This window comes from Podarcis bocagei, assembly GCF_964188305.1.
Source record: "Podarcis bocagei genome assembly, chromosome: 2".
Classification (NCBI taxonomy): Eukaryota; Metazoa; Chordata; class Lepidosauria; order Squamata; family Lacertidae; genus Podarcis; species Podarcis bocagei.
In genome coordinates this window covers 111284675-111312509 of record NC_138126.1, presented here as the reverse complement: position 1 = coordinate 111312509, position 27835 = coordinate 111284675, and the positions used below count along the sequence as shown (strand labels likewise).

The window sequence follows — 27835 nt, the reverse complement described above, 5'->3', positions numbered from 1 at the left end:
CAGCGGGTCTCTGATTTCATGCAAGCGCACCGTGACCTAGAACTCAACCCCCACGTGAATAGGAGGTTGCCTGTAGTGTTTCATAGGGTATGGTATAGTGATCTTAGGCAAACCACTGTCTCTCAACCTCAGCCCTACATCTGCAATATGGTCATAATAGTACTGGACTACCTTACAGGGCTGTGATAACGATTACTCCAATAATGCATGTGAAGGGCTTTGAACGGAAATGAACTGTTTTCTTCCTTCTTATTCCTGACGCCCGGGCCGAGTGTTGTTGCTTATGCTGCCAAAATGACATCACACACACACACTAAGGAGGGGGAGAGCTTTTAAGATTTGCAGAAGTATGCAAAATATTTAGGGGGAAAACCTGAGCATGCTTGGTGGGAGAAATCATAAAACTGAGAGGGTGGCGGAATAGAGTGGAGTGAATTTTGAAAGAGGGCATCACTGATTGATTAAATCAGTGAACAGGAACACTGGGCAGCTCAGTTGGTTAGAGCATGGTGCCCATAACGCCAAGGTTGCAGGTTCGATCCCTGCATGGGACAGCTGCATATTCCTGCATTGCTGGGAGTTGGACTGGATCATCCTCAGAGGTCCCTTCCAACTCGAGTTTATAACAGGACAGGACTGCCTACTGCAACATATTGTTGCAAAGCCCACTTGTAAATTCTTAGTAGTATAGGCTGGCTGAAGCAGAAAATCCATTAAGAGAAGCAGCCACTCACCTGCAGAAGTCTGTGTCTCATGTTTCCATGTTAGCATCTGCTCACCATTCCCTCTCTGTGTGCTTTTGCAGAACCTTCAAGCATCTCCCCATGCAGATTGATGGAGAGCCCTGGATGCAAGCCCCATGCACGGTAAGCACCTAGTACAGGGCTGGAGAACTGGATTCCCCACCCCCATGGACCACATTTGTCCAGTGGAAGAGGCTGTTCACCTGTCAGTCACCTGATGCAAGCATGATGTTAGGAGAAGCATTTCCCTTTGCCGTCTGATTGAAGTCAAGCTGCGCTGCTAAGATGGATGCCTCTAGCCAGTCCCACTGGGGGTTACAGTCAGCACAGATCAGCTCATTGGCTCTGATTGCAACCCTTGCTTTTGGCAGGGATCAGCTGCACTCAGGAGTTCCAATCGCAATGGCACCAAATTTTTACAAGCCCCACTCACCAAGGACTATTTGCGAGCACCCTTTAAGGCTACCAATTGCTCCTTTACCTGCCCACGCCTGACATCACAGGTGGGCATGCTTTGGGGGAAACAGCTTTGTGGGTCGAATCAGGACCCCTTTCTGAAGCTGCCCAGTCAGGAAGTTGCTTCTCACCAGTGCCAGCGTAAGGCAAATCCCAAAGCTGCTATACATTAGTTCCTGAGACGCGGAGCCTGTTGGGTTATGGGACCTGAGATGCTTTGTACTTCTTTCACTGATATGGATGCTATGTTTTGCTGGGTCGAAAAAGGGACGCAGCCATTGCTTTGCTCTACCATTGCAGGGGCACTATGGCGTGTTAATAGAGTCCTTCTTAAGTGTTGCCACACCCTGTTTTCCTGTGTTTCCAGATCAAAATAACCCACAAGAACCAAGCCCCAATGCTCATCGCTCCACCTCCCCGATCCTCCAGCTTTTTCGGCTTGAAGAAGGGACCACAGGAGCCCTAAAAGAAAAAGCGCTTCTGGGTCTATCAGAAGCCACGGTGATGCAGCTGGAGGCCTGTTGTCGGGATGCCCAATGCTCTTTCACCATGGGGGGAAGTCCTGCTCTCTGTCACCACCACCAAACACAAAGAGTTGAACAAGGTTTCTTGCTTCCTGGTACGTGGCAAAGCGGGTGGGGAGCTGCAGCCACAGCGCCTTTGCTTCTGCCACACAGATCGACGTTGCCAATTCCTTGAACCGGGGTGGGAGAGCCGTTGCAATACCCCTGCCATCGGGTGTTGTCCCTTGTGGGCTGCCTGCCTGTGCCGGTGCGCCCTTACCCCAAATTGTGTGGGTGCCAAATCCTCCTTCACTGACCACTCAAAAGGCCCTGTAAATTGTCTGCTCTTGCCCTTCCGGTTCTGTTCCTTGTAGGTTGTTACCCCTTGCACTCGAGGTTACTACTGAAAGACTGTGGCGGCACCGGCTCGCCTTTCCCGCTCCTCCCCTCCCTCCCCCTTTTATTTATTGCAACTCCATTCCAAGTCCTCCACTTAGCGTTCTCAGAAGTGCCTCAGCGTAGTAATAAAGAGTTGGGCTTGGATGGTGGTGGTTGTCCTGTTGTTGTAGCTGGTTTCTATGGTTACGGGCAGACATGAAAGCCTGGGACATTGTGGGGCCACCAAATTTAAAATGGCTCTGTGTTGGCTATTTCCCAAAAGATGAGATGTGCCGTGGCTTACTTTTGAGGTTTGGGAAAGGGGGGGTGGAGTATGTGTGTCTGCGCACATGTGAAAGTACCCGAAAGCGATGTTACTGCTTCTGTGGTACCAGCCCGGATCGTGCATTGGTAGCTTTTAAAAACCTGTTGGGAAGAAAGGACGGAAAACTGGGCTCTTAGGAATGTGGCTCTTAGAAGACCTGCTGCTCCTCCTCTGTCTCCTAAGAGTCAGTGGAGTGGTGAAATTAACTAGGTGGCATTTGCTAGCACTTCTCGAACATACTAGCCTGTTGTTGGGTTTTTCTTCTTCTTTGTTAAATGGATAGAAGAGGACAAGTATGGATGTGCAGCCAGCCGTTCTTTCACATAACAGGAACAAGCAGCCCTGCCTCTTTTGTCAGCCAGGAAGCCCCACAGCACACTCTGCAGAACGATTCCCCCATAAATCTGAGATCCCATCGCCCTTCTTTGTCTTGGGCCTCATCCTGACATTGCTCTGCCACATGCTTTCACCCTAGGCTGTCCTGCAGATCTTCCTATCTTGCTCATTCCACAGCAGCCTGTTCTCACTCTCTTATCTCCTTCAGGGCAGAAACCTCTTTGGGAGAGCTGTACTTTATAAAACCTGTTCCTCGAAAGCCAGGCCTTCCTACTCTCCAGCTTCTCTAACTGCCCTGACAGGCTGCTGCTGCTGCTGCTTCCTTCCCACTGCTCTAGTGTACCCTGTGGCCACCAGTGACAGCTATGGTATGCTCACCAGGTACATGACATGTACAGCGTCATGCAAGGGAATGTGGTTAACTAGGAGCCCATCTATGCAGAGGGACCATATCACTTCAGGCAGTAAATGAGGTGTTGTTTTTGCAGCCTCTCCTTACTTAAAAGGCTTGCAGCATATACAAAACTGGCACACAATGAAGAAAGCTATTTTAAATCTTCTTTGATACATTAGTTTGCTGTGTAGATACAGGGAAAGGTGAGAGAGCGAGAGAGAGAGCGCGATATCTGGTTTTCAACATTGCAATATACTGGTATATCACAATGTCTGAAATAAGGGTGAAATAAGGGTATGACTTCATGGGTTTTTCCCCACATTGTGTTTTTTGCACAGCACACACACATACCATGACTCACAGTATATATTGCCAGGTTAAAAATTATGTAACTAATATCACAATATGGACTTGAAATCAGTTTTGGATGATATGTCACCCAGCCCTATATCTCATTCAAGAGTGGCTTCACAGCCGGCATATTGGTAGACATTAGGGGCAGCTGGTGCTTGGGGCAGGTGCTGGAGGGGCAGATCAGGATGTGGAGAAGGTCTAGGAAAGCAAGCGATTTAGCACCTCTGCAGGGTCTTGTGTCTTCCCTCCCACCCAGGCAGGCACTGAGATGGCACCATCAAGGAGTCTGAGTGTTTACTTAGCGGGTAATTTTAAAAAAAGAACAAGAATGCTGGGCGGGGTCAGTTTAGGGTGGAAGAACTGCAGAGGAGGACACTATCTCCTTTCGCAGGGCTGGCTCCACGAGGCACCTGGTTCAGTAGTTAGCAAGGCTTCAGTTGGCTTCCTTGGCCTTTGTCTCCATCTTTAGATCACGTTGCCACTCAGCAGTGGGCTGCTTTCCCCACTGGCCCCCTGCCCAAAAGCCTGGCGTAGGAAGAGGCGTACAGTGGTACGGTCAGGTAACCAGCTGCTGGGAGAGGTGCTGGCTGATGTCGCAGCCCGGAGGGGGCTGTATTTCATATGCCTGTAGTGGAAGAAAACGGTGACAGTAAAACATTTAGTGAGCCACAGTTTTCTAGCTTGGTTCCTTCAGTGTTTCGAACAGAAATAATAAGGCTTTCAAGGCTTCTTCGTTCAGCAAAGCAGGTGGATTTTGGCCACGTAGGCTTGATCTACATGCCATCCGTGTCTCTGCTCAGAAGACTCTGGGCAATGGAGAGCTCCATGCTACTGAGTTGTCCATTCAGAGTGGTTAGTTTGAGGTTGGGATAGATTGCCAAGGATGGAGGAGATGGAAGACAAAGTACTGCGGGGAGCAATGACAGGTGAACTGTGGTAGAAATGGTTTGTGTGCAGAGGAAAGAAGAAAACTGACTTAGTTGAAGCCTTGGAGATTAGACTGACTATCTGCCCACAAGCTTTGAATGCAATGAATGTTCACTTTGGGGAGCTTTCCCATTCCACTGGCACGCTTTGCTATTTGCTAGAGCAGAATGGTTTACAAGTTCTACAACCAACAGGGCTACTTTGGCTGGGTTTGGTCAGCTTGCCTCGCCTTTGCACTGTAGTTTCCCCAAATACGAGGTGGAAGAAGTCGTGTTAAAGAGGCATCTTGCCTGGAAAAGCTCATGTGTTGCATGGAGGCTCTGGCGCTTCCAGTTAGAGGAGCAGGAATGGGCCATGTTGGGCTCCAGCTCCTATCAGCCTCCATCAAGGACGGCCAGTGGTCAAAGGTGACTGGAGTCATAGTCCAGCAACAATCCAGAACGTCACAGATCTCCCACCCCTGAGTCAAAAGCACAGGAAGCAGGGCTGGGGAAATCTTCTGCCTGCAATCTTGAAGGGCTACTGGCCATCACTGTTGGCCTAGATTGGACTACAATTCCCATCATCCCTGCTAGTTAGGGATGATGGGAGTTGTAGCCCCAAAACAGCTGGAGACCCAAGTTTGGGAAATTCTGGCCTAGGTGGACGGACTCGTGGGCTAGTTCAATATAAGTCAGCTGTAAATGTTCGAGAGACCAGCCACCTCCCTGTGTTAGGTCCCACCCAAATGCCATAAGGCAGACACAGCCAATATAGTGGCTTCAATATGTAGTTGGACTACAACTCCCATTGCCCCTGACTAGCTGAGGATGCTGGGTGGAGTGCAAGAACATCTGAAGGGCACCACCTTGGCTAACCCCCTGCAGGAGGGATTTGATTGCTGTTAGGGGGCCGCCAGATTTACAGGCCTCTGGATCCTTCCCAGCTAGAGAGATGTGGTTATTAGGGCAGGCCTTGGCAAAATGCCTCCGTTCTCGGTGGAGAGGCTTTAACCAGCCCTACAACATTCCACTAGCTTCTGGACCGACACACTTTCTTGTTCCTCAACTGACTACAGGCTCCCATGCGGCTCAACAAAGGCTCACCTGTAGGTATAGGCAACAGCCCCTAAGGCAGCAGCGACCAGCACCACTCCAACAACTAGTGCAATTTGGGCTGAGCCTGAAGTTCTTGCGGCTGGAGAAGATAAGAGAAATTAATGTCTGCCCATTCAGCGAGAGAGAGAGGAGCGCACCGTCTTTCGTTGGGGAACATGGATCAACCCTCAGGCTAGTCTCAGAAGGCATCTCTGCAGCTGCTCTGATAATGCATGCCATCAAAGAGCACGAAACACAGGGAGGCCACCCTCCTCCCCCTGGCCCATCCTTGGCCTTCCAGGGTGCTGAGAGCTAGGATAGGCACACCATGGCTGATACTGCAAGGAGAAACTGATGGGACAGTTGTCTTCCCCTGCAAACCCCCAAGAAGTCCTTCTAAGCGTCAGGAGCAGAGAGAGCTCTTTGCCTCCCTGAGGTTTGGTCCTTACCCTGGATGCTGACTTGGGTGCTGGCCACAGCCAGGCTGTTGGCATCAGCCAGGGAGATGTTGACGCAGTAGAGGCCAGACTGGTTGAAGGCCTGGCGCAGAACCAGCTGGCAGTCGGGGCTGGGCTGGGCCGGGATGCACACAGTCTCCTGGGCTGTCAAGCAATCGGGGTCCGAGATGGTTGTGCAGACTTGCTCAGGGAGGCTGCAAGCAGGACAAGGCTATTCCGTTCAGGTGTTGGGAGCCAGTCCTCTCTCCCTCCCATGACCACAGCATTCTCCAGGTCACTGCTCTCCCTTTCTAGTATCGATGCAGCTTCATTGTGGCTCCCCTCCCTCTCCCAGCTTCCCAAGGGACTGTCAAGTGTGTTCCAACATGTCACACACACGAACAGCACACACGCATGCTGCTCAGAGCTCCTTTGGCCCTGTTCCTAACTTCCTTTCATTCTCCACTAGTCCAGGACTCCCTCCCAATGCCATTTCAATTGCGCGTTCACAGTGATGCACGCATGTGACGGTATTGGGGTAGTTTGACATGCTCCTGCTTTCAACACTATAAAAACCTGGGGGTTAGACATGCTGCTTTGCTTCCAAGTGGTCCGTGCCCCTTAACGTCCTGCAGAGATGCTATAACACTTCATACCACAAATGCTCTGGCATTTTCCTTACGCTTTTCCTGTGCCATAGCATGGGACCGTCCCTCCAGGTAGCACTTTACAACATCACTGGGGAAGCATCACCAAACAACTAATAAAGTGAAATGGTCTGTGGGGCAGTCTGGTATAAATTCACCGTTCATGCACTATTATTGCATCAATGACATTTTGCAGAATAACTGCCCCCCCCCCCCAACACCTATCTTGAAACAGCCCAACTCTACTTGCCCAGTGCTTCAGCCCATCATTTTTCAACGGGAAAATAGAAGACCTTGGAGCCACATCAAAAGAGGCTACTCCTACTTATGCAACCTACCTTCCTTGGCACGTCACTGTGAGGTCTACTGTGTTCTCAGCAACGGCTGACACCAAAGGCACCACCTCCACAATTTCAACACCTTCAATGCCCTCTGCAATAAAGGAGAACAAGGATGTGCCTCTTTCTTGTTCTCCCTCTCGCCCTCCTTTCATTCCCTAGTTCTGACTGGGGTCCACCCCCAACTCTGCTTGCAGAGAATCAACACTGGAAGCAAGGGAAGTTTGGGAGATCTTTTGAAGGTGAGTTGAAAACTTGGGACGCCCAAAAGGAGAGGCCCCAAACTCAGCTGCACAGGGGAGATGGATCTGCCTACCAGCAGAGTTGGGTACATTTTGAGATTATTAGTTTTTAGAACCAGAATGGAAATTATTTACACCCAGCCTCACATCTTCGTTCTTGCATCTAGCCACAAAGATTGCCACTTGGATCAGCCTCCATCCTCTTCTGGTGAGCTCAATGCTCTGTCACACTCCTTTGGCGGCTGTGAGGCTGAAGGTCTTGGTACTTGCAAATTGGTCTTAATTTGGAAACTAGAAGCCTCTTCATTTAAATTAGGGGTGAGTAATCCCAAGTATTTTTGGAATCACAGCTCCCATCTGCAGGGTCAATGGCCGCAGATTATGAGAGCTGTAGTTCAACAATATCTGGAAGGGTAGAGGTTTCTCATTCCTGTTTTAGACTCCACTGAGCACCACCTCCTTCCCTTAATATTGCCCAGTGTGAGCAGAGTTTAGTGGTCATCCTTGCGCACATCTCTCTCTCTCACACACACACCGTCCCCAGGACTCACGGACAATGTCCAGGTTAGTTTCGAAGGTCCCATAGCGGTAGAGGAGGCAGCCAGCAGGCGCCTGGCGTTTCACCAAGACCTGGACCACTTCAGTCGCCACCGTTCCAGCGTCTGGGACGACGGACACAGTCAGGTCAATGGTTGCTGCATCTTCAGCGGCATCTGTTGAGGGAACAAGGCCAAAGGAATAATAATGCCTCCTTTCCCTCCCCCACCCCAAAGCCTCGTGCTGCATGCATCTCAAAAGCAGGTATCGCAGGAAGATAATAGCTGCATGCAGTGGCGGAGCAATCTGGGTTTGTGGTCTTAAAAGACACAAAGTGGCTCTTCCTCTCTATTGAGAGGATCTGAGCAGGCTGCAAGGACGTTTGCAGGTTGTGCTGGGTAGGACGGACGAGCGGGTTCAAGGAGGGCAATCTGCAAGGGAAGCTGGGTGCAGGATGAGCAACAGGAACATGAGAGCTGATCAGAATGGCAGGTGAGGCGTCCATGGGGAGAGGAGTGTCACCCTCTCGAATGCTCGGTCCGAAATCACAACTCTGCATGGAGCTGAATCAGATGGGGGAAGTTTTGCAGGTGCTCCAGTGTATCCACATCTTCAACAGAAAGGCTGGACTTGACCATCACACACCTTCATGCGAATGACCTCAAATTGCTGCCTTCGCTGCCCATCTCCCATCCCTGAGCCCCTGCCTTCAGCAAGGTCAACACAGCAAGCTATCCTCCGTTTGAGGGAAAGGGTAAAGACAGCCATGGTGTATAAGCATGGCTGGGTGTTTCGGGGCCCCGTGCTGAATTTCAAGCAAGGCAAGGAATCTCCTGCCAGCTAGACCTACCTGCCGCTGATGGAGAGAGCGGGGTGTCGGCCACGCTAGGGAGTGTTGTTGATGCCCCAGGAAGCTCAGCTGTAGATGCTGCTGGAGACAAAACCGCGGGTGCCAGAGTGCCTGGGTCACCTTCAGGCGCCACTGCGGAGGGGGAATCAGGCGCCACAGTGCCTGGCAGAGATGCAGCCACCACGGTGGACACAGATGCAGAAGCCGTGGTGGCTGGGAGGGATGCTGCCGCTGCCGTGGCAACAGTTGCAGAGTCCGCAGTGCCTGTAGCGTCTTCAGCTGGGGCGACGGAGGCATCGTTCACAGGCTCCACGGACGCTACAGCTAAATCTGCCCCTTCGGGCACAGCACTGACTACTGTGGCAGTGCCTGCAGTAGCTGCAGTAGCTGCAGTGGCCACAGCACTAGTCTCGGGTTGCTGCTGAGTCGTCCCGGAGGCTGGGGCTGCACATGAGGAGAGAATGAGACATAATACAGAAAATGTTCTAAGCATGCAATTTTGCAAAGAGTGTAGACCAGGGATCAGCAACCTTTTTCAGCTGTGGGCTGGTCTACCGTCCCTCAGACCATGTGGTGGGCCAGACTATATATTGGGGGGGGGATGAACAAATTCCTATGCCCCACAAATAACGCGGAGATGCATTTTAAATAAAAGCACACATTCTACTCGTGTAAAAACACCAGGCAGGCCCCACAAATAACCCAGAGATGCATTTGAAATAAAAGGACACATTCTACTCATGTAAAAACACACTGATTCCTGGCTGGATTGAGAAGATGATTGGGCGACATCCGGCCCACGGGCTTTAGGTTGCCTACCCCTGGTGTAAACAAACTGCTTTCAGTAGCTGGTTCAAACAAAGACCACATGGGTCGGCAACAGGTTTAACAACACTTTTATGCGGCTATCTAAGTGAGGCCATGGGATAGCTCAGAAAATATGCCAGATCAAGGAAATGTAAACCTTGCTGCTCTCTTGTGCAAAGAACACCCCTTTAGCCTTGGTATACGCTGGCCATTGATGGACAGGCCAGCTGTTCTGAGCATCTGGGATGTGAGTAACACCCATCTGTCAGATTGAGGTCTAGGGATGGTTTTGTCTGGGAGCTTTTGCACGCCTGGGGCAAGAGCGGAAGCAGTTTCTGGGGTTCAAGAGGTGGAATGAATACACTGGGTCTATCTCGAAGCACCCCGACTCCTGCTGTGGAATGGCATACTCTTCATATATTGTGAACCATTTAGATCAGGCTTCCTCAACCTCGGCCCTCCAGGTGTTTTGAGACTACAATTCCCATCATCCGTGACCACTGGTCCTGCTAGCTAGGGATCATGGGAGTTGTAGGCCAAAAAAACATCTAGAGGGCCGAGGTTGAGGAAGCCTGATTTATATATTACCACCCTAGAATTAGTCAAAGTGAAAGGCAAGTAATCCTAAGTGTGAAAGTTGTGGACTCAGCATGACAGTGATGTAGGTGGAAGACCTGCCTTGACTCTCAAGACAGGAATACGCAATGTCCTGGCGAGGATTTGCCAGCCAGGACTGGGGAATCTGTGTCCTTCAGAGGTTGTTGGAATCCAAAGCTTTAGCAATCATGGCCAATTGTCATGGGTGGTAGGATCCGTAGTCCAACAAGATTTGGAAGGCCAGAGGTAAACCTCCCCTCCTTCAGGGCAAATCTAGGCATTGACTACTAAGCCTACTGAGCGTCACTGTCACCCAACATGAACTGAGAATGAGCCCCAGAACATACCCTGTGAAGATTAATAATGTCTCTTTCAGGGACAGCTCTCCATCATTACTGACCCTCTGGTAACCTTCAGAGGCCCCTACATTCCTCAGAACACAGGGTGAAAGCCTCTGTGTTACACAGCCTCTGAATACACTGCCGTGCCCCTCTAGTTCTTGTAGAGAACTAGTCCTTCCCACCCACAAAAAAACTGCAAATCTTTGAAAGCAAAATAAATCGCACCAGGCACTCAAAAGATACATATCCAGATTTGTTTTTGAGATGCACAGTTTGCTCTCAGCACAGAGTCTGAGTTGGCTTATTTGTACGCAAGGGGAGCTCACCTGCGTTGCTTACTAGACGGGTTACAAGACCATATAACACCGGTCCTGAAAGACCTACATTGGCTCCCAGTACGTTTCCGAGCACAATTCAAAGTGTTGGTGCTGACCTTTAAAGCCCTAAACGGCCTCGGCCCAGTATACCTGAAGGAGTGTCTCCACCCCCATCGTTCAGCCCAGACGCTGAGGTCCAGCTCTGAGGGCCTTCTGGCGGTTCCCTCACTGTGAGAAGGGAGGTTGAAGGGAACCAGGCAGAGGGTCTTCTAGGTGGTGGCACCTGCCCTGTGGAACGCCCTCCCACCAGGTGTTGAGGAAATAAACAACTATCTGACTTTTAGTCTGAAGACTGCCCTGTTTAAGGAAGTTTTTAATGTTTGATGTTGTATCGTGTTTTTCATATTCTGTTGGGAGCCACCCAGGATGGCTGGGGAGGCCCAGCCAAATGGGCAGGGTATAAGTAATAAATTATTATTGTTATACAATGGTACCTCGGGCTAAGTACTTAATTCGTTCCGGAGGTCCGTTCTTAACCTGAAACTGTTCTTAACCTGAAGCACCACTTTAGCTAATGAGGCCTCCTGCTGTTGCCGCGCTGCCGGAGCACGATTTCTGTTCTCATCCTGAAGCAAAGTACTTAACCCGAGGTACTATTCTGGGTTAGCGGAGTCTGTAACCTGAAGCGAATGTAACCTGAAGCGTATGTAACCCGAGGTACCACTGTAGTTAGTAAAGGAGAAGCACCAGTACTTACCTGAGGTTGGGACACCCGCGGATCCTGACCCGGTTATGCTGCTGACAGTGGGCAAGACCGCGGTGCCTTGGGCCGTCGTGCCACTCGGCACCGTGGTACCACTTGGGTCTGCCGTGGGGGCGACGGACGGCTCCTCCGTGGTGCTGCTTCCGCAATCGGCCAAGGGGATGGCGGCCTGGAGGATGACGCGAGGGCTGAAGGTGCCGGTGGCAAGGTAGGTGTGGGTCACCATGGCAGCCCGGGATATCAGAGTCCCGCTCTGGTCGCCGAAATCCCAGGAATAGGAGATGTCGGCGTCGCGCAGGTATTGGCTGGGGTCGTGGAGGCGCACGCCAAATGCGATGGCCCGGTTGCGCACAAAGCGCCCATCGGTCCCGTCGACATCCAGCACTTGTGCAATGTCCACGTTGAACGGGATCTGGTCTGGGAAGCAGAGCAGAGAGTCAGCTACGGGCATGGAAGTAAGGCAAGAGAGGGCAGCAGGTGGAGAACTAACAACGTCTGACCCCCCCACCTGCCCACGAATCACACTTGGTCTGCTCCGTGCTTGCTTAACCAGCCTCTCCTGCTGGTCCTCAGTGGCTCCTGAGCTATCAACCTGCCCTACAGCCAGTGTTTCCATCACGAGAGCAACTCAGCCCTCCTAGTTTTGAGATGCACTAATTAGCTACTGTTTTAGATGGGTTTGTAGGGAGGTAAAGGTAAAGGGACCCCTGACCATTTGGTCCAGTCGTGGCCGACTCTGGGGTTGCGGCGCTCATCTCGCTTTATTGGCTGAGGGAGCCGGCGTACAGCTTCCGGGTCACGTGGCCAGCATGACTAAGCCGCTTCTGGCGAACCAGAGCAGCGCACGGAAACGCCGTTTACCTTCCCGCCGGAGCGGTACCTATTTATCTACTTGCACTTTGACGTGCTTTTGAACTGCTAGGTTGGCAGGAGCAGGGACCGAGCAACGGGAGCTCACCCCGTCGCGGGGATTCGAACCGCCAACATTCTGATCGGCAAGTCCTAGGCTCTGTGGTTTAACCCACAGCGCCACCCGCATCCCTTGTAGGGAGGTAAGATTTGCCAATTATTTTTTTATTGATTTTCTGCAACTTTCTGCCCCACCCCCCAATATTTCTTCTTTTTCCTCCCTCTCTTGCTGCTCCAAGTATCTTACCCACCTTTCATTTCAAAATTCACTACAGTGGTACATCGGGTTAAGTACTTAATTTGTTCCGGAGGTCCGTTCTTAACCTGAAACTGTTCTCAACGTGAAGCACTTTAGCTAATGGGGCCTCCTGCTGCTGCCACGCCGCTGGAGCACGATTTCTGTTCTCATCCTGAAGCATCCTGTTCTCATTCTTAACCCAAGGTACTATTTCTGGGTTAGCGGAGTCTGTAACCTGAAGCGTATGTAACCTGCGGTACCACTGTAATCTGTTCTCCCCACACATAAACTGTACAAGTTCCAATTTCTGCTATGATTCTTGTCCCTTGTTATAACCTATCCACAAAATATTCGAGTACAGCAAATCCTCTCTGAACTGTCTATAATCATCATTAATCCATTTTAAAACCATTTCCCTTCGATACCTCTGGGGCAACACTCTACCTGAAAAAAAACCACAGATCTATCTCCTTTTTTTTTTTTTTACTGTTATCTCTCCTGTGGGGAGGTAAGATTTGTTGGAGTCCAGGGGTTGAGCTTGTGAACTGTATTAAGGGCCCCTTACTTTCCTGCTGCCTCCATGATTCAAACACTGCTTCCCCACCCACAGCAAAAGAGCCCGCTCACCCAGACCTACCGGTGATGCTGAACTCTGAAGAGGTGCTACCGATAGGGATGAATTTCTCACGTCCCCGGTAGTGATAGACTTCCACTTCCATGGTGTAGGAGCCCAGGGGTACATCGGCTGTCTCAACAGTCAGCAGGGAAGAGGGGCCATCTACCACCTGCCAATAACGCCCTGCAACCAACAGGGTAGTGATATACTAGCAAAGTCACACACAAAAATGTCACCAAAGGCAACCGCTCCACAATAAGGAGCATAAACAAGAAAACAAATAAATTGCAGAAGTAGTCTTTTCCTTTACGGTCACTCATGTACTTTGTAGAAGCAGCATCGACTCTCGAGTCAACACTAAGGTAAAGGTAAAGGGACCCCTGACCCTTAGGTCCAGACGTGACCGACTCTGGGGTTGCGGCACTCATCTCACTTTATTGGCTGAGGGAGCTGGCATATAGATTCCGGGTCATGTGGCCAGCATGACTAAGCTACTTCTGGCGAACCAGAGCAGTGCACGGAAACGCAATTTACCTTCCCGCCGGAGCGGTACCTAGTTATCTACTTGCACTTTGATGTGCTTTTGAACTGCTAGGTGGGCAGGAGCTGGGATCGAACAACGGGAGCTCATCCCGTTGCGGGGATTTGAACCGCCGACCTTCTGATCGGCAAGCCCTAGGCGTCATGGTTTAACCCACAGCGCCACCCGCGTCCCTTTGAGTCAACACTGTTCCGGTGCAATTAGCATTTCTTCTCACCCAGGGGCTTGATCATTGAGTTGTACGGTGAAGTCTAAGCAGTATACAATCAGAAAAGTGGGGGAATCTGTCCACATACGCAAATTTCCCAAGGGAAGAACAGAAAGAGGCTCTCTAGCCTTCTGTCTGTTAGCCTTCCTATAGGAAAGGGAACACGATTATAATGGGCAAAGGGGTGCAGGATGCGACGACCCCACAAGGGAAGCGGCTGCAATGAGGAAATTTGTCCCGGTGCTGCTTGAAATGCAGTGATACTGAACCCTGCAGTATTTTAAGTTCTGATGACCCAGACAGTCACCTATCGAAAGACTCTCCAACTTGCACTGAAAGAGGGGCCATAGCTCAGTGGTCTCCTAACAACTCTCAGCACCCTTAACAAACTACACTTCCCAGAATTCTTGGGGGGGGGAGCCGTTTAAAGTGGTATTGTCATGCTTTAAAGCTATAGCACAGATGGGGCCCAATGGACAGCGTGGACAATGGTGAGAGGTGATGGAAGTTGCAGTTCCAGCAACGTCTGCAGGGCACCACGTTGGCTATCCCTGCGCTAAGAGATGGCCCCGGGACTTCCGTGTGTGAGGAAGCCGTCCCTTATCAGCCAGGAAGCAGACGCTTACCCCACGCCTGCCAGACGTAGACGAACTTGCCACGCTTGCGGCGGTCGCTCTGGGAGAAGGGCTGCCCGTCAGGGAAGAAGCAGTCCGAGTTGTCAGTCTCCTGATTGGGGAAAACAGGTTCTCCTTGCGTCACACGGGTACCTGCAAGGCAAGGATAGGAAACAAGACCTTGGGGCCCTGGGTGCAGGAGCACCCACAAAATTCCCCAGAAAGGGGCTGGGCACCCACAAATTTTGGTGCACACTGCCTCGGCCCAGCAAAATAAACCGCACCAGGCACTCAAAAGATACATATCCAGATTTGTTTTTGAGATGCAGTTTGCTCTCAGCGAAGAGTCTGAATTGGTTTATTTGTACGCAAGGGGAGCTCATCTGCGTTGTTTACTAGACGGGTTACAAGACCGTATAACACCGGTCCTGAAAGACCTACATTGGCTCCCAGTACGTTTCCAAGCACAATTCAAAGTGTTGGTGCTGACCTTGGCCCAGTATACCTGAAGGAGTGTCTCCACCCCCATCGTTCAGCCCAGACACTGAGGTTCAGCTCTGAGGGCCTTCTGGTGGTTCCCTCACCGTGCGAAGTGAAGTTACAGGGAACCAAGCAGAGGGCCTTCTCGGTAGTGGCGCCCGCCCTGTGGAATGCCCTCCCATCAGATGCCAAGGAAATAAACAACTATCTGACTTGTAGAAGACATCTGAAGGCAGCCCTGTTTAGGGAAGTTTTTAATGTTTGATGTTTTATCGTGTTTTTAATATTCTGTTGGGAGCCGCCCAGAGTGGCTGGGTAGGTAGATATATATATAATATTTTATATATATATATAATATAATATAATATAATATAATATAATATAATATAATATAATATAATATAATATAATATAATATAATATAATATAATATAATATAATATAATATAATATAATATAATATAATATAATATAATATAATATAATATAATATAATGGCACCCACAGTCTCGGGCGCCCACGGTTGTGGGGCCAAGCCAGAACTCCTGAAAGGAAAGGTGAGAGGGAGGAAGAGAGGCATCGGTGCCTCTGCAGGGACTTCAGCTCACCATTTATGGTGCAGTTCTGGGTCCACACGATGCTTCCGTCTGGTAGAACCGTCTGGTTGCCAGGGAAGCGCAGGGCAATGCTGAACGTGGCTTTGGCACCTGTTATAGTTGGGGCATCGTTGCTGATGTCAAACGTCACATCGCCTCCTGGATGGGGGAAGGGAAAAGAAAGGGATCAGTCTCCCTCAGAACTCTTGGGCTTGAGGCCCAGAAGAAGTCTCAATCTGTGGGGTTTCTTTCTCATGGGCAACTGGAAGGCCTATGTCCTCGGTTCAGAGTTAGTCCTCACCTCTCCAGCAGTTCCTCTGCCTGGCGTCTCCCGGCCTCCACTGTGGGTAAAGTCTAGAGTTCCAAGTCTTGTAGGAAGAGTGCTTCTGGCTCCAGTTTTGTCCCCACCTGTTGCTCCTGTTCCTGACCCCGGCCCCTAAAAGAAAGAGAAGAGCAGGGGGGTCAAGCTGTTTTCTGGTGCGTGGTCTCCAACACGTCGCTTACGAAAAGGGGCGCTCTTGGGAAGCGTGCAAAGGGTTGGAGTTGCAAAATTTACATTCCATAAAAACTCAGTTAAAGCTTAAATGTTTGCAGAGGGATGCACACCAGCAGCAGTAATTGCCGACTACAGAATCATAGCATGGGTGAATAAAATGACAGTGCCACAAAGCTTCAACGTATGCAGGATGAGAGCACTGATCATTCACAGCGGTGATTGCAATGGTTTTGACTGGGCTCTGCAGACGCCCTTTTTATTATACATTCATTTTTGCTCTTGATTGTGGCATTTAGGTGGTTTATACATGAGCCCACCTTCAATACTGTTTGCTAGTTACAGGTAGGTTGTCGTGTTGGTCTGCCGTAGTCGAAACAAAATAAAAAAATTCCTTCCGGTAGCACCTTAGGTAAAGGTAAAGGGATCCCTGACCATTAGGTCCAGTCATGGCAGACTCTGGGGTTGCGGCGCTCATCTCACTTTACTGGCCAAGGGAGCTGGCGTACAGCTTCCGGGCCATGTGGTCAGCATGACTAAGCCGCTTCTGGCGAACCAAAGCAGCGCACGGAAACGGCATTTACCTTCCCGCTGGAGTGGTACCTATTTATCTACTTGCACTTTGACGTGCTTTCGAACTGCTAGGTTGGCAGGAGCAGGGACCGAGCAACAGGAGCTCACCCCATCACGGGGATTCGAACCGCCAACCTTCTGATCGGCAAGCCCTAGGCTCTGTGGTTTAGACCACAGCGCCACCTGCGTCCCTAGAGACCAACTAAGTTTGCTATTGGTATGAGCTTTTGTGTGCATGCGCACTTGTTATAAAGCTCATACCAATAAACTTAGTTGGTCTCTAAGATGCTACTGGAAGGATTTTTTCTTTTTAAATTGTTTCAAATACTGTTTGCGTCTGCAAAGGATTTGGGGGCAGATATACAACTTCATTTCCAGTTAGCGCATGTCTTGTATTTTCCTGCTGAATGCCTGTAATAGTTCATACTGCCAATGTTCTGAATTTAATGTTTGTCCTGCTTTTATCATGCTACGGTGCAAGAGTGCCCCCCCTCCGGATGGCAATTATGCAATAACATGGGGGGAAACCCCCAGTACCCACTGCTTCAGGCAGCTGTCTGCTTAATGGCAGAGCCAGCCCCGATTACCAGCTGAAGATTATTAAAGTCCAGAGTACAACATTACCTAACAACACCCCCAATTCATTGTTCCAAGCCAGGATTTTAGAGCACGTGAAGAATTGCGGCCCAGTCAATCCCAGGTCTTTGACTGCACTGAGGGATGAGTGGGTCTGACTGGATTAATCGCTGAGACCCACAGCATTAAAGCTCGCCCGTCTGTGCTCGCCAGTCTGAAAGTCTTCCGGCTTGGGGGTCTTCTCTTTCCAAGGATCCCAGTGTAACAGAAAGGTAGAAAGTCCTCTAAAGGGCTGCTGGCAGCTGTCCTCCTCCTCTCCCAGCATCTTATGGCAGATGCTCAAGAGCAGCAGCATTATTATTATTATTTATTAAAATTGTATACCACCCTATACCCACAGGTCTCATGGCGGTTAACAGGATAAAATCTCAATCACAAAATAATCAAAACAAAAACAATCCAATTAACCTCCCCCCAAAAAAACATTTTAAAGGGCATTGGATGTCAATACTTAAACATCCTTAAAATATCAAAGACTCCCCTTCTTCCCTTTCCATGGTTCATTTTGCATATCATAAATCCCTGCATAGTTTACATAAATTAAACCATTCAGTATTCCATTACTACATCCATCAAAACTTATTTACACTGTTGAATTTGTCTTAATGCCACCAACTTTTTCAAGTATACACAGTTTCCCCTCCATATGTTCAATAAACATTTTCCAGTCTTCTCTAAATGTATGTTCTTCTTGTTCTCTTATTCTTTGTTGTTGTTGTTGTTGTTGTTGTTTAGTCGTGTCCGACTCTTCGTGACCCCATGGACCAGAGCACGCCAGGCACTCCTGTCTTCCACTGCCTCCCGCAGTGTATGTAACCTGAAGCGTATGTAACCTGAGGTACCACTGTACTTTCTGCCAGGCCCCGGGAGCAAACGACAACCTCCCCACATTATGCAAGCAAACCACTCTTTGCCAGCTTTGTTTTATGTGTGAGCTTCCGGCGGGAGGTTGCCGATCCAGACTCTTGTAGCCTGTGCCTTGTCGACCCATCGTTCAGCTACAGCGCCCTGCCCTCAGCTGAGAGTCACATGAAAGAGCTTGGGCACAGCCTGCCAGGCCCCATGTGATGGGAGCCCCACGGCACTGTGAGGGCTGAGCCATCACATGCCGCCTGCACCGCGGCAGAGGAGTAAAATCCAGGGCTCCTTGCCATGAAAAGAAATGGAGGGGGAGAGAGTTCTGCAAAGGGCGGCGAGCTGGAAGGAGAATTCACTCCTTGAAACACAACTGGATGCAGATGCGATCAGAGAGGAGGGTGCGTCTGGCATCTCATGCACATGACTTCCCCGAGGATCTTGGGAACCGTAGTTTACCCCTCGGAGAGCTACAATTCCCGGCGCCGTTAACAAATGATGGTTCCCAGGATCTTAAGTTAGAAAATAGTGGTTGGATTATACGATGCGATACGATATCTTTATTGTCATTGTCCCATGCAGAACAATGAAATTGAAAAACTACATAAAACATTCAAAAAACCCTAAAAACTCTGAAACCCCATTTTAAAATACACTATACTATAGAGACCCCTTATGCTGCGTTTAGAACCAGAATTGCATTTGCGTAGAAACTGTTTCTCCTGGCCTTTATAACCCTATAACTTCTTCCAGAAGGCAGAAGCTGAAAGAGATCATTTCCGGGGTGCGTACTATCCTGTGCTATCTTTGCCGCTTTCTTATGGCACCTGACAGCATAGATTTGATCTAAGGTGGGAAGAGTGCACCCAATTATTCTTTCTGCCAGCCACCCCATCTGGCCCCATAGCCTTCCTCGTGTTTACCTCCTTTAATATTCGCCTCACTTCTCCCTCTTCCACCCTGGCAGCATTACCTGTAGGTAGTGACGGCAATAGCTCTGGCATCCTTGTTGGAGTCACTGTCATTCCGGATAGTCTTGGGTTTTAAGTTACACAGCCTGCTCTTCCCTTGTTGAAACTTTCGTTTCCAGTCTCCAAGTGGAGAAGGAATTGGGGAGAAAAACTTGCTGCCAAAAAACCCCCCATTCAAATACAGCCTAGAAATATTTCAAGCTGTCCAATGAGTAGATCAGCCTCCCGGGCCATCTAGGCTCCATGCTAACTACACTGGTTGGCAGCTTATTCCCCAAGCTTCATGCAGGAGTCTTCCCTGGTCCTACCTGAAGATGTTGGGGCATGAACCCAGGAGCTTTTGCATGGGATGAACTCTCTCTCCTCCTCGTCGGAGCCACATCCAGCCAGGCCGCCCCGATTCTGGGCTTAGCCTTATGGTCTAAGGACCCTCATACCTACGGGACCGCCTCTCCCGGTATGAACCTTAAGGTCCATAAATAGCAACACCCTAGTGGTCCCAGGCCCTAAGGAAGTTAGATAAGCCTCAACCAGGGCCAGGGCCTTTTTAACACTGGCTCCGGCCTGGTGGAACGCTCTGTCTCATGAGACCAGGGCCCTGCAGGATCTGATTTCTTTCTGCAGTGCCTGTAAGACAGAGTTGTTCTGCCTGGCCTTTGGCTTGGAATCAACTTGGTCCCCTCCCCCTCCCCCTCTTTCCTTTTTCCTTTCTCCTTCTGTGATGGAACTCCTATTTGGGGACTTCCCTGGCTTTTTTCTGGCCCACGTAGGACCAGTCTAGATAGTTGGCCTTGGTGAAGATTTGACGTTTTCATCCCCTAAAAGTTTTTGATTTGAGTTTCTATTGAAATGAGGCTGCACTTTAATGTATTTTAATCTTGTTTTGAAGTTGTATCTTAATCAATTGTTTTATATCTGGTGTTCGCCGCCCTGAACCCAGTCTTGGCTGAGGAGGGCGGGGTATAAATAAAATTTATTATTATTATGGTCCATCTATTCCTTCATCCAGTTGTCAGTGGTTATGGCAGCCCCTGACCTTTTACAATGCTATATTATTTCCCACTCTGCCAGTGTGTAACAATAAAGACATCTCTCCTTCATAGCTGGAGGCTGGGGTGTAACAATTAAGGCCAATTTGGGCATTCCCAACTACTTTTCTTCTGAGACTTCCAGCAAAGCATCCTGGAGCAAACTAACTATCCCCTACAACATCAGCTCTCCCTTTAGAAAGCGATACTGGAGATAAACCTGGGACAGACCAAAATGGTGTTAGGGACCGCTGTGGAGAGAGGGAGCCTTAATCCACAGGATTGTGTCTGTTCACACTCTCCGTTTCCTCTAGTTTTCTATAAGCAGAAAAAACAGCAAGGACAGGTGCAACAGCCTAGGATTAGCATGACATAAGCGGCTGCACTGGTGCACAATCGGGCTCCTGTGGCTCAACTGCGCATCATGCGCACAGCCTGCGCTTAACCGTTCTGATGCGGATGGCACTGATTTTATCGCACACGGTCGCACTAAACTGACCGGAGATTGCGATTTTGTACCGGCGCAACGTGCTGTGTTGCAAAAATGGGTGTGTGTGTGTACGAGAGAGAGAGAGAGAGAGAGAGAGAGAAGAACCTTTGAGATCTTTAATCTGGCCGAAGAATGTACGGCCATGCCCAGTGACTGGGAGTTTCAAGCCGGCCGAATTTCGCCTACAAAGACTTCTCCCTCCTTAATGCAATTAGACCAGCTCCTAATGCGATCTGACTTCCAGCGCAGAGAGTCTCCATCGTTAAGTCTTCTCTGCGTATAAAGCACAAATACACATTCCACATCCCAGACAGACAGCAGCACCACAAGAGGATTAGAGGGGCGCGGGGTGGGTCTGGATCGCCCCGGCACAAATCCAGATCACCACGAGGTTTGGCTTTATGGCTGTGTGTGTGTGTGTGTGTGTGCATATTCCTGCCTCTGCCGTAACCCATTAAGTCAATGAATACATTTAATGCCATTTCATAAGGCAGAGTGGTATCACTGTTTCCTCTACACACATTGGGATGGGTGGGGGCCAAAACAGCCCCCCAGAGTAGGGCTAATCCTCACGTGCCACCCGATTATGCCAGAAATAAGCCAACATTCAAAACTAGAGCCACACAAATTCAAAAGGCATTTCTTTTTCAGGTCTGCATTCTTTTCTGCCATGGTTACCCTGAGAATTAATTTTGTATTCCAGGTTAGAGGTGCTTGCTAGAGCCCAGATTTGGATCACACATGCTCTGTAAATCTATCTATCTATCTATCTATCTATCTATCTATCTATCTATCTATCTATCTATCTATATTAGTGATGTATGGAAGTGAGAGCTGGACCATAAAGAAGGCTGATCGCCAAATAATTGATGCTTTTGAATTATGGTGCTGGAGGAGACTCTTGAGAGTCCCATGGACTGCAAGAAGATCAAACCCATCCATTCTGAAGGAAATCAGCCCTGAGTGCTCACTGGAAGGACAGATCCTGAAGTTGAGGCTCCAATACTTTGGCCACCTCATGAGAAGAGAAGACTCCCTGGAAAAGACCCTGATGCTGAGAAAGATGGAGGGCACAAGGAGAAGGGAACAACAGAGGATGAGATTGTTGGTCAGTGTTCTCGAAGCTACCAGCATGAGTTTGACCAAACTGCGGGAGGCAGTGGAAGACAGGAGTGCCTGGCGTGCTCTGGTCCATGGGGTCACGAAGAGTCGGACACGACTAAACGACAACAACAACATATATATATATTCATGCAGCTGCTACCTGCATGAAAGTTGTTGCATCTAGTTTGGCTTGCAGCTCCAGAAAGTTGTCTTGATCTTGGAAGTAAAATTACGGTAGTTGTTCCTAGGGCAGACCCATAGCACACATTTATAGCACATCCAATACACATGACTTTCCCGTCCCAAGGGATCCTGGGAACTGTAGTTCCACCCGCACAGGGTTACAATTCCCAGCACCCTTAGCACATGACTGTTCTCAGGGTTCTTTGCAGGGATGCCATGTGCTTTTAAAGGGGTGTTGAATATGCTTTAAATGTGGGGTGCCCAGAATAAATAAATGGTAAATAAATCAAAGGACGAGAGGTTCAGTCGCTCAGCTAAACACCTGACTTTTCGATAAACATTTGTGGGCACTGAAATTGTTTCTGTAAAAGGACCCACAGCTCTGACTCAGTGGAAACCGGCTTCTGAACAAGCTTCTCTCAGAGACTTCCCAATCCAATTTTAAAACGTGCAAAAGACTTTTAGGCTTGCGTTCCTTCAGAGAACCTTGCACAGAAGTAAAATAATGGAGACACACACAAATGCATTGGCATTTATGGCATTTATGGCATTAGAAAGCAGATCTGAGTCCCCCTTGCGCTGTTTGAGTCACATTTGAATGCTGTAAGAAGGAATTTGGCATGTAGGCTTTTATTTTGTGTTCGGAGCCGATTTAAAACCAATAATAATAATAATAATAATTTATTATTTGTACCCCGCCCATCTGGCTGGGTTTCCCCAGCCACTCTGGGCGGCTTCCATAGAAACCAAAAATACAGTAAAATATCACAGATTAAAAACTTCCCTGAACAGGGGAAGCTTACTTAACCAAGCTTACTTAAGCCTCACAAATGCCCTTTGCTGGGGATCTTTTGCCTAATTTTTCTCCCAGTCTTATTGTAGTGCAGTGGGAATCAAAATACGTGCTTGCATAAAAAATCAACGCAGATGCAAAAGAATAATGATTTGAGGAGCAGGGAAAAGCAGTTGCGACGTGACAGCAAATAGAACACAAAGCAAAACAAACAAGGTATCGAGAGGTGTATAATTCACGTGCTGCAACCGAGTTTCACGCTCCTTTGATCCTTATGCTGTATAGTTTCCTTTGCATATTCTCTCCTATGCTGCTTACGTGTGTTATGATATTATAAACGTTAATCACTCGGCAGGCAGGTTGGGCTACAAAGACGAATCCATCAATTAACAGCTTAGAGCAAAGTGGCTGCTCTGCTTCTTGTGCTTCTACAGGATGAAAATAAGAAATGTAGTCTCTGTAGCCTTGTAATAACAGTGTGGGAACAGGCACTGTCCTCCACGCAGATTTGCTCACGGACACATACCTGGGCTAGAGTTATGACTCTTCAGTTTCCGGGGTCCAATATTTAACCAGACGGATTCTGCAAAATCATTTCCAGCACTCAAGACCCCCTCCACGTGATGGAGGTCAGTCTAACTGGTGAAACAGGCAGAAGCCAGTAAAATAAATGGTTATCATTCGCCATATGAGGAAAAACTGGACTGTACTTACTGTGCTGAGCTGTAGCTACGGCCAGAAGGGCCCCAATTGCAACCCACAGGTACCAGGTCCGTGGCATCTTAGCTCTTTGAGTTCTTTGTAGCCTCCTGAGCTTCTAGAGGCGAAGGAGTGGAGTAGAGAGCTGGGGGCATATAAGAAAGGGAGCTCATTTGCATACACCCTCCCCTCCTCTGGGCGCCAAGGGCATCACTTTCTCTCCTCGCCTGCCCCCCTCCCCTTTCTAATAGCGGGGAGCCATGGGATGTGTGTGACCTAAGTCACAAGTTTGCAGGGTGAACACAATGGGCCCCCCTTATGAGATTCCTTTGCTGGAAGTTCAGGGGAGGGGGTGGGCAAGGCTGAAACACTAGGGCTCCTTCAGGAGGGGGCGAGGGATGGAAGTGTAATGAGAGAGAGAAGACAAGAGAGAGTGAAATTGCCAGTTATGCAACTTCATTAAAGGGTACCGGGGGTGAGATTACAGGGCGCCTTCAGCTGCCTGGTGAACCCATTCGCCTCTGGGTCAAGAATAAGCACAATGTTTGGTGGGCTCAGAAGGCCCAGAGCATGGGTAGGCAAACTAAGGCCCAGGGGCCGGATCCAGCCCAATCACCCTCTCAATCCGGCCTGCAGATGGTCTGGGAATCAGTGTGTTTTTACATGAGAAGAATGTCTCCTTTTATTTAAAACAACATCTCTGGGTTATTTGTGGGGCCTGTTTGGTGTTTTTATATGAGTAGAATGTGTGCTTTTATTTAAAATGCATCTCTGGGTTCTTTGTGGGGCATAGGAATTTGTTCATTTCCCCCCCGCAAAATATAGTCCGGCCCCCCACAAGGCCTGAGGGACAGTGGACCGGCCCCTTGCTGAAAAAGTTTGCTGACCGCTGGCCTAGAGAAAGAAAAGCGTACAAGTGATAGCAAGCCATAGTAACAGGCTAGCGAGGTGAAATGGACAGAAGGTTGGCTCTGTTTCCTGCTGAGGATAGGAAGGGAGCTTGCAAGGGAGTTCGAACCAGGTGCACATTCTCTGTCTAACCCAGTGTTTCCCAACCACTGTTCCGCGGCACACTAGTGTGCCGCGAGATGTTGCCTGGAGGGAGGTGGGCGAGTCGGGCAGCGAGAGGCGGGGCGGCGGCGAGGAGAGGCCACCCAGCGCGGGGCTCTCGCCGTCTGCCTGCCTGGCTGCCTGCGAGCTCGGCGGGCAGCGCCTCCGTCCGCAGCGCCCGCCTCGCGGCTCTCATTCCCTGCCAAAGCTCACCCAGCCAAGCCGCGCTCTCCTTCCTGCCTCGCTTTGCTGCCTCCTCCCCCCCACCCCCAAAGCTTGGAGGTTCCCCGGCAAGGGGGAGGGAAAAAAATTGAAACTTACACTTTCGTGCGTCCCTCCCGGCGTGACGCTGCGCGCTGACGTCACGGGGCTGTAATGGTGGTGTGCCTCGAGATTTTTTTCATCAAACAAGTGTGCCTTTGCCCAAAAAAGGTTGGGAAACACTGGTCTAACCTACCTCACTGCCCCCAATTGACAGTACTTGGAATTCCTTGGTGGAAGGGCAGGGTACCAATTTACTATGCAATTCTGTCATGGGAAAGACTTGGTATCTGAATTTCCTTGCTTTTCTCATCCCTCACTATTCTCTTTTCCTTTTGTATAGTTTCTATTAGATTGTGAGCCTGTGGGACTGGACTGTCCTAAATGCTAATCTGCACAGCACATTTTTTGTGCTGTATAAGTGATAAAATAACAATAAACAAATGAACTCACCCATTTCACAGGGGCTGCATATTTCCCTTTAGTTTATGGAATGCAATCTGCTCCTCATGATATTTTTTTTAATTGATAAGAATCTCCCTTAGATTTGAGAATGTTCCTGCTGGCAGGGGTCCTCATGACACAGCTGTGTACCATTCTAACCTCTTTAATTTGATCCCGCACCATTAAAATAAATAAATAGCATGTTTAATTTCTCTCTCCCAAGTTTCATGTGAAACTTCTGAACTGCAACTCACTGAGAAGTATGCTTCTGCTCATATGGATCTGAATAGCGGCAATGATTTCCTGTGCTAATTTACTGAGCAATGCTAAAATGTTTGTTATTGCCAATTACTGCATTGCAAAAGGTCAATGTGCTTATTCTGTACATGCATATTGTGTACTGCTTGCGGTTCGTTGTCCATGCTTTCCCCCGTTTTACACTCATGTATGTTGTTGTTTGGTCATTTAGTCGTGTCCAACTCTTCGTGACCCCATGGACCAGAGCACGCCAGGCACTCCTGTCTTCCACTGCCTCCCGCAGCTTGGTCAAACTCATGCTGGTAGCTTCGAGAACACTGTCCAACCATCTTGTCCTCTGTCGTCCCCTTCTCCTTGTGCCCTCCATCTTTCCCAACATCAGGGTCTTTTCCAGGGAGTCTTCTCTTCTCATGAGGTGGCCAAAGTATTGGAGCCTCAGCTTCAGGACCTGTCCTTCCTGTGACCACTCAGGGCTGATTTCCTTCAGAATGGATAGGTTTGATATTCTTGCAGTCCATGGGACTCTCAAGTCTCCTCCAGCACCATAATTCAAAAGCATCAATTCTTCGGCGATCAGCCTTCTTGATGGTCCAGCTCTCACTTCCATACATCACTACTGGGAAAACTCATGTATACACCCCATCAAGTGTGGACTACAGTTCATGCATCCGAGGAGCAATCAGAGGAATTAATAAATAATATAAAATCAATACTTCAATAAAGGTATTAATTTTAAAGGTGCCACAACAGTCTTTCGACACAGACACAAAGAATATAACACATCTTCTCCTGATGAAGGGGGTTGCAGGCTTGGTTTTATGAAAGTGTATGCCATTACAGCCTAATGCAACGTGCTTGCTGGCTGGCAATGACTTCCAGATAAATAGGCGTAAGAATGCAGTGTCATTCTTTAAGGTGCCAAACAGCTCTATTATCGTTTTTGCAAGACACTTTCACGAGACTCTTATAGTCAGTGCTGTTGTTCTAGAAAAAGAGGTGCCGGAACTCACCATGAACACCTCCCTTGTTGTCAGTGTACAGTGCTACCTCGGTTTATGAACAGTCCTGTTTACGAACTACAGTGGTACCTCGGGATGCGAATGGGATCTGTTCCAAAGCCCCATTTGCATCCTGAATGGAATGTAAGACGCGACGGCGCGTCTCGCGTTTTGCTGCTTCTGCGCATGATGTAATTTTGAGTGTCTGTGCATGCGCAAGCGGCGAAACCCGGAAGTAACACACTCCGTTACTTCCAGGTTGCCGCGGAGCACAACCCGAAAGCGCTCAACCTGAAGCACATTCAACCCGAGGTATGACTGTACTTGGTTTACGAACCCTGCAAAACTGGAATTAGTGTTCTGGTTTGTAAACTTTACCTCAGTCTACGAACGGAAGCCGAACGGTGGAAGGCCTCATTAGGGAAAGAACGCCTCAGTTTAAGAACAGATTTGGTTTAAGAAACGGACTTCCGGAACGGATTAAGTTTGGAAACCGAGGTACCACTGTAATGGCAATGGCACCTACCTGAGTGGTGCCATAAATGAGTTCTGGGGAGTTCCGGCTGGGGGAAAAGCTCTGCTTATAGTTTTAGAGTGCAGTTAAAATATGGAATTCAATCCCAACGGAAGGCTGTAACAGGCACCAGCCTGGGTGGCTTCAAAAGGGGATTAGAACATTTCATGGAGAATATGACTATAAATTGCTATTTGGCATGATGGCTGTACGCTGCCTCCTGTATGTGGGAGTTTGCAATACTTCTGAGGATAATAATAATAAAAAATATCAGTTGCTGGAGACCATGGCTCTCCTGTCCTGCTTGCAGTTTTCCCACGGACTTCTAGGTATCCACTGTCAGAACAAGATATTGGACTAGATGGCCACTGGCCTGATCCAGGAGGCTATCCTTATGTTTTTGGGGGGGTTTTGTGACAAAAAACGCTGGAATTTCACTGTGTAAATAGCTCCCCCTCCGTATAGTCAAGTGGAAGATTAAACGCTCTCTGCAGCGCATGTTTACTCAGAAATCCCTTTGTGAAGGTTCCAAAGCATTCAAAGGATTCTTCCTGCCCCCCTCTTTCGAAATGGTTTCAAAATCGAGAGGCAGTGCCATGGACATAGCCAGGATTTATGTTAAGGGGGGGGGGGTTTGGCACGACACCCACCTGTCAACATCCTCTGTCTAGCAGATTCGGAATGAAATGTCTCCACAAATGCTTAGGGGGGGGGGGGAAATCTGTCAAAATCTTTCTAAAATTTCTGCTTTTAGTTAAGTATTTGTTATTTACTGCCTACACCCCATAGCGGCCATGGGCAGTGCTGCCATAAGAGGAAGCTGAAATACTTAACTTTTAATATTTTAATAATAAATATCTTAATGTTCCAATATTTTAATGTTGTATTTTAATCTTATTTTTAAGTTGCATTCAT

General features: G+C 48.9%; 2 protein-coding genes across 8 annotated transcripts in view; one reads left to right on the top strand and one right to left on the bottom strand.

The window, feature by feature from the left end:
- The window catches only part of DGKA (diacylglycerol kinase alpha), an 86914-nt gene extending 84669 nt beyond the window's left edge, over positions 1-2245 (top strand). For all 7 annotated transcript variants that reach the window (XM_081181298.1, XM_081181302.1, XM_081181304.1 and 4 more), the window contains 2 exons: positions 806-866; positions 1567-2245. In XM_081181298.1, coding sequence (XP_081037424.1) covers positions 806-866; positions 1567-1665 — 160 coding nt within the window. In that variant the 3' untranslated portion in view covers positions 1666-2245. The remainder of the gene's footprint in view (positions 1-805; positions 867-1566) is intronic.
- Positions 2246-3766: 1521 nt separating this feature from the next.
- On the bottom strand, positions 3767-23559 carry PMEL (premelanosome protein). Its single transcript, XM_081181322.1, has 12 exons — positions 23411-23559; positions 15872-16006; positions 15583-15729; positions 14507-14647; positions 13153-13314; positions 11363-11785; positions 8544-8987; positions 7708-7869; positions 6915-7008; positions 5942-6144; positions 5502-5592; positions 3767-4114 (listed from the first exon to the last, which is right to left on the bottom strand). Exons 1-12 carry the CDS (start codon positions 23475-23477, stop codon positions 3955-3957), a joined length of 2229 nt encoding a protein of 742 aa, XP_081037448.1. The 5' UTR covers positions 23478-23559; the 3' UTR covers positions 3767-3954.
- Positions 23560-27835: the final 4276 nt, after the last annotated feature.

What these genes read in the sequence shown, in the direction of transcription:
- PMEL (XM_081181322.1), bottom strand. Translation starts at nt 23,477, where the DNA reads ATGCCACGGACCTGGTACCTGTGGGTTGCAATTGGGGCCCTTCTGGCC. An exon ending in TTCAGAGTTCAGCATCACCG is followed by an intron (nt 11,786 to 13,152) that starts GTAGGTCTGGGT and finishes TCTGCTTCCCAG; the next exon opens with ACCAGATCCCGTTCAACGTG. An exon ending in ACAGTGACGTGCCAAGGAAG is followed by an intron (nt 6,145 to 6,914) that starts GTAGGTTGCATA and finishes TCCTGCTTGCAG; the next exon opens with CCTCCCTGAGCAAGTCTGCA.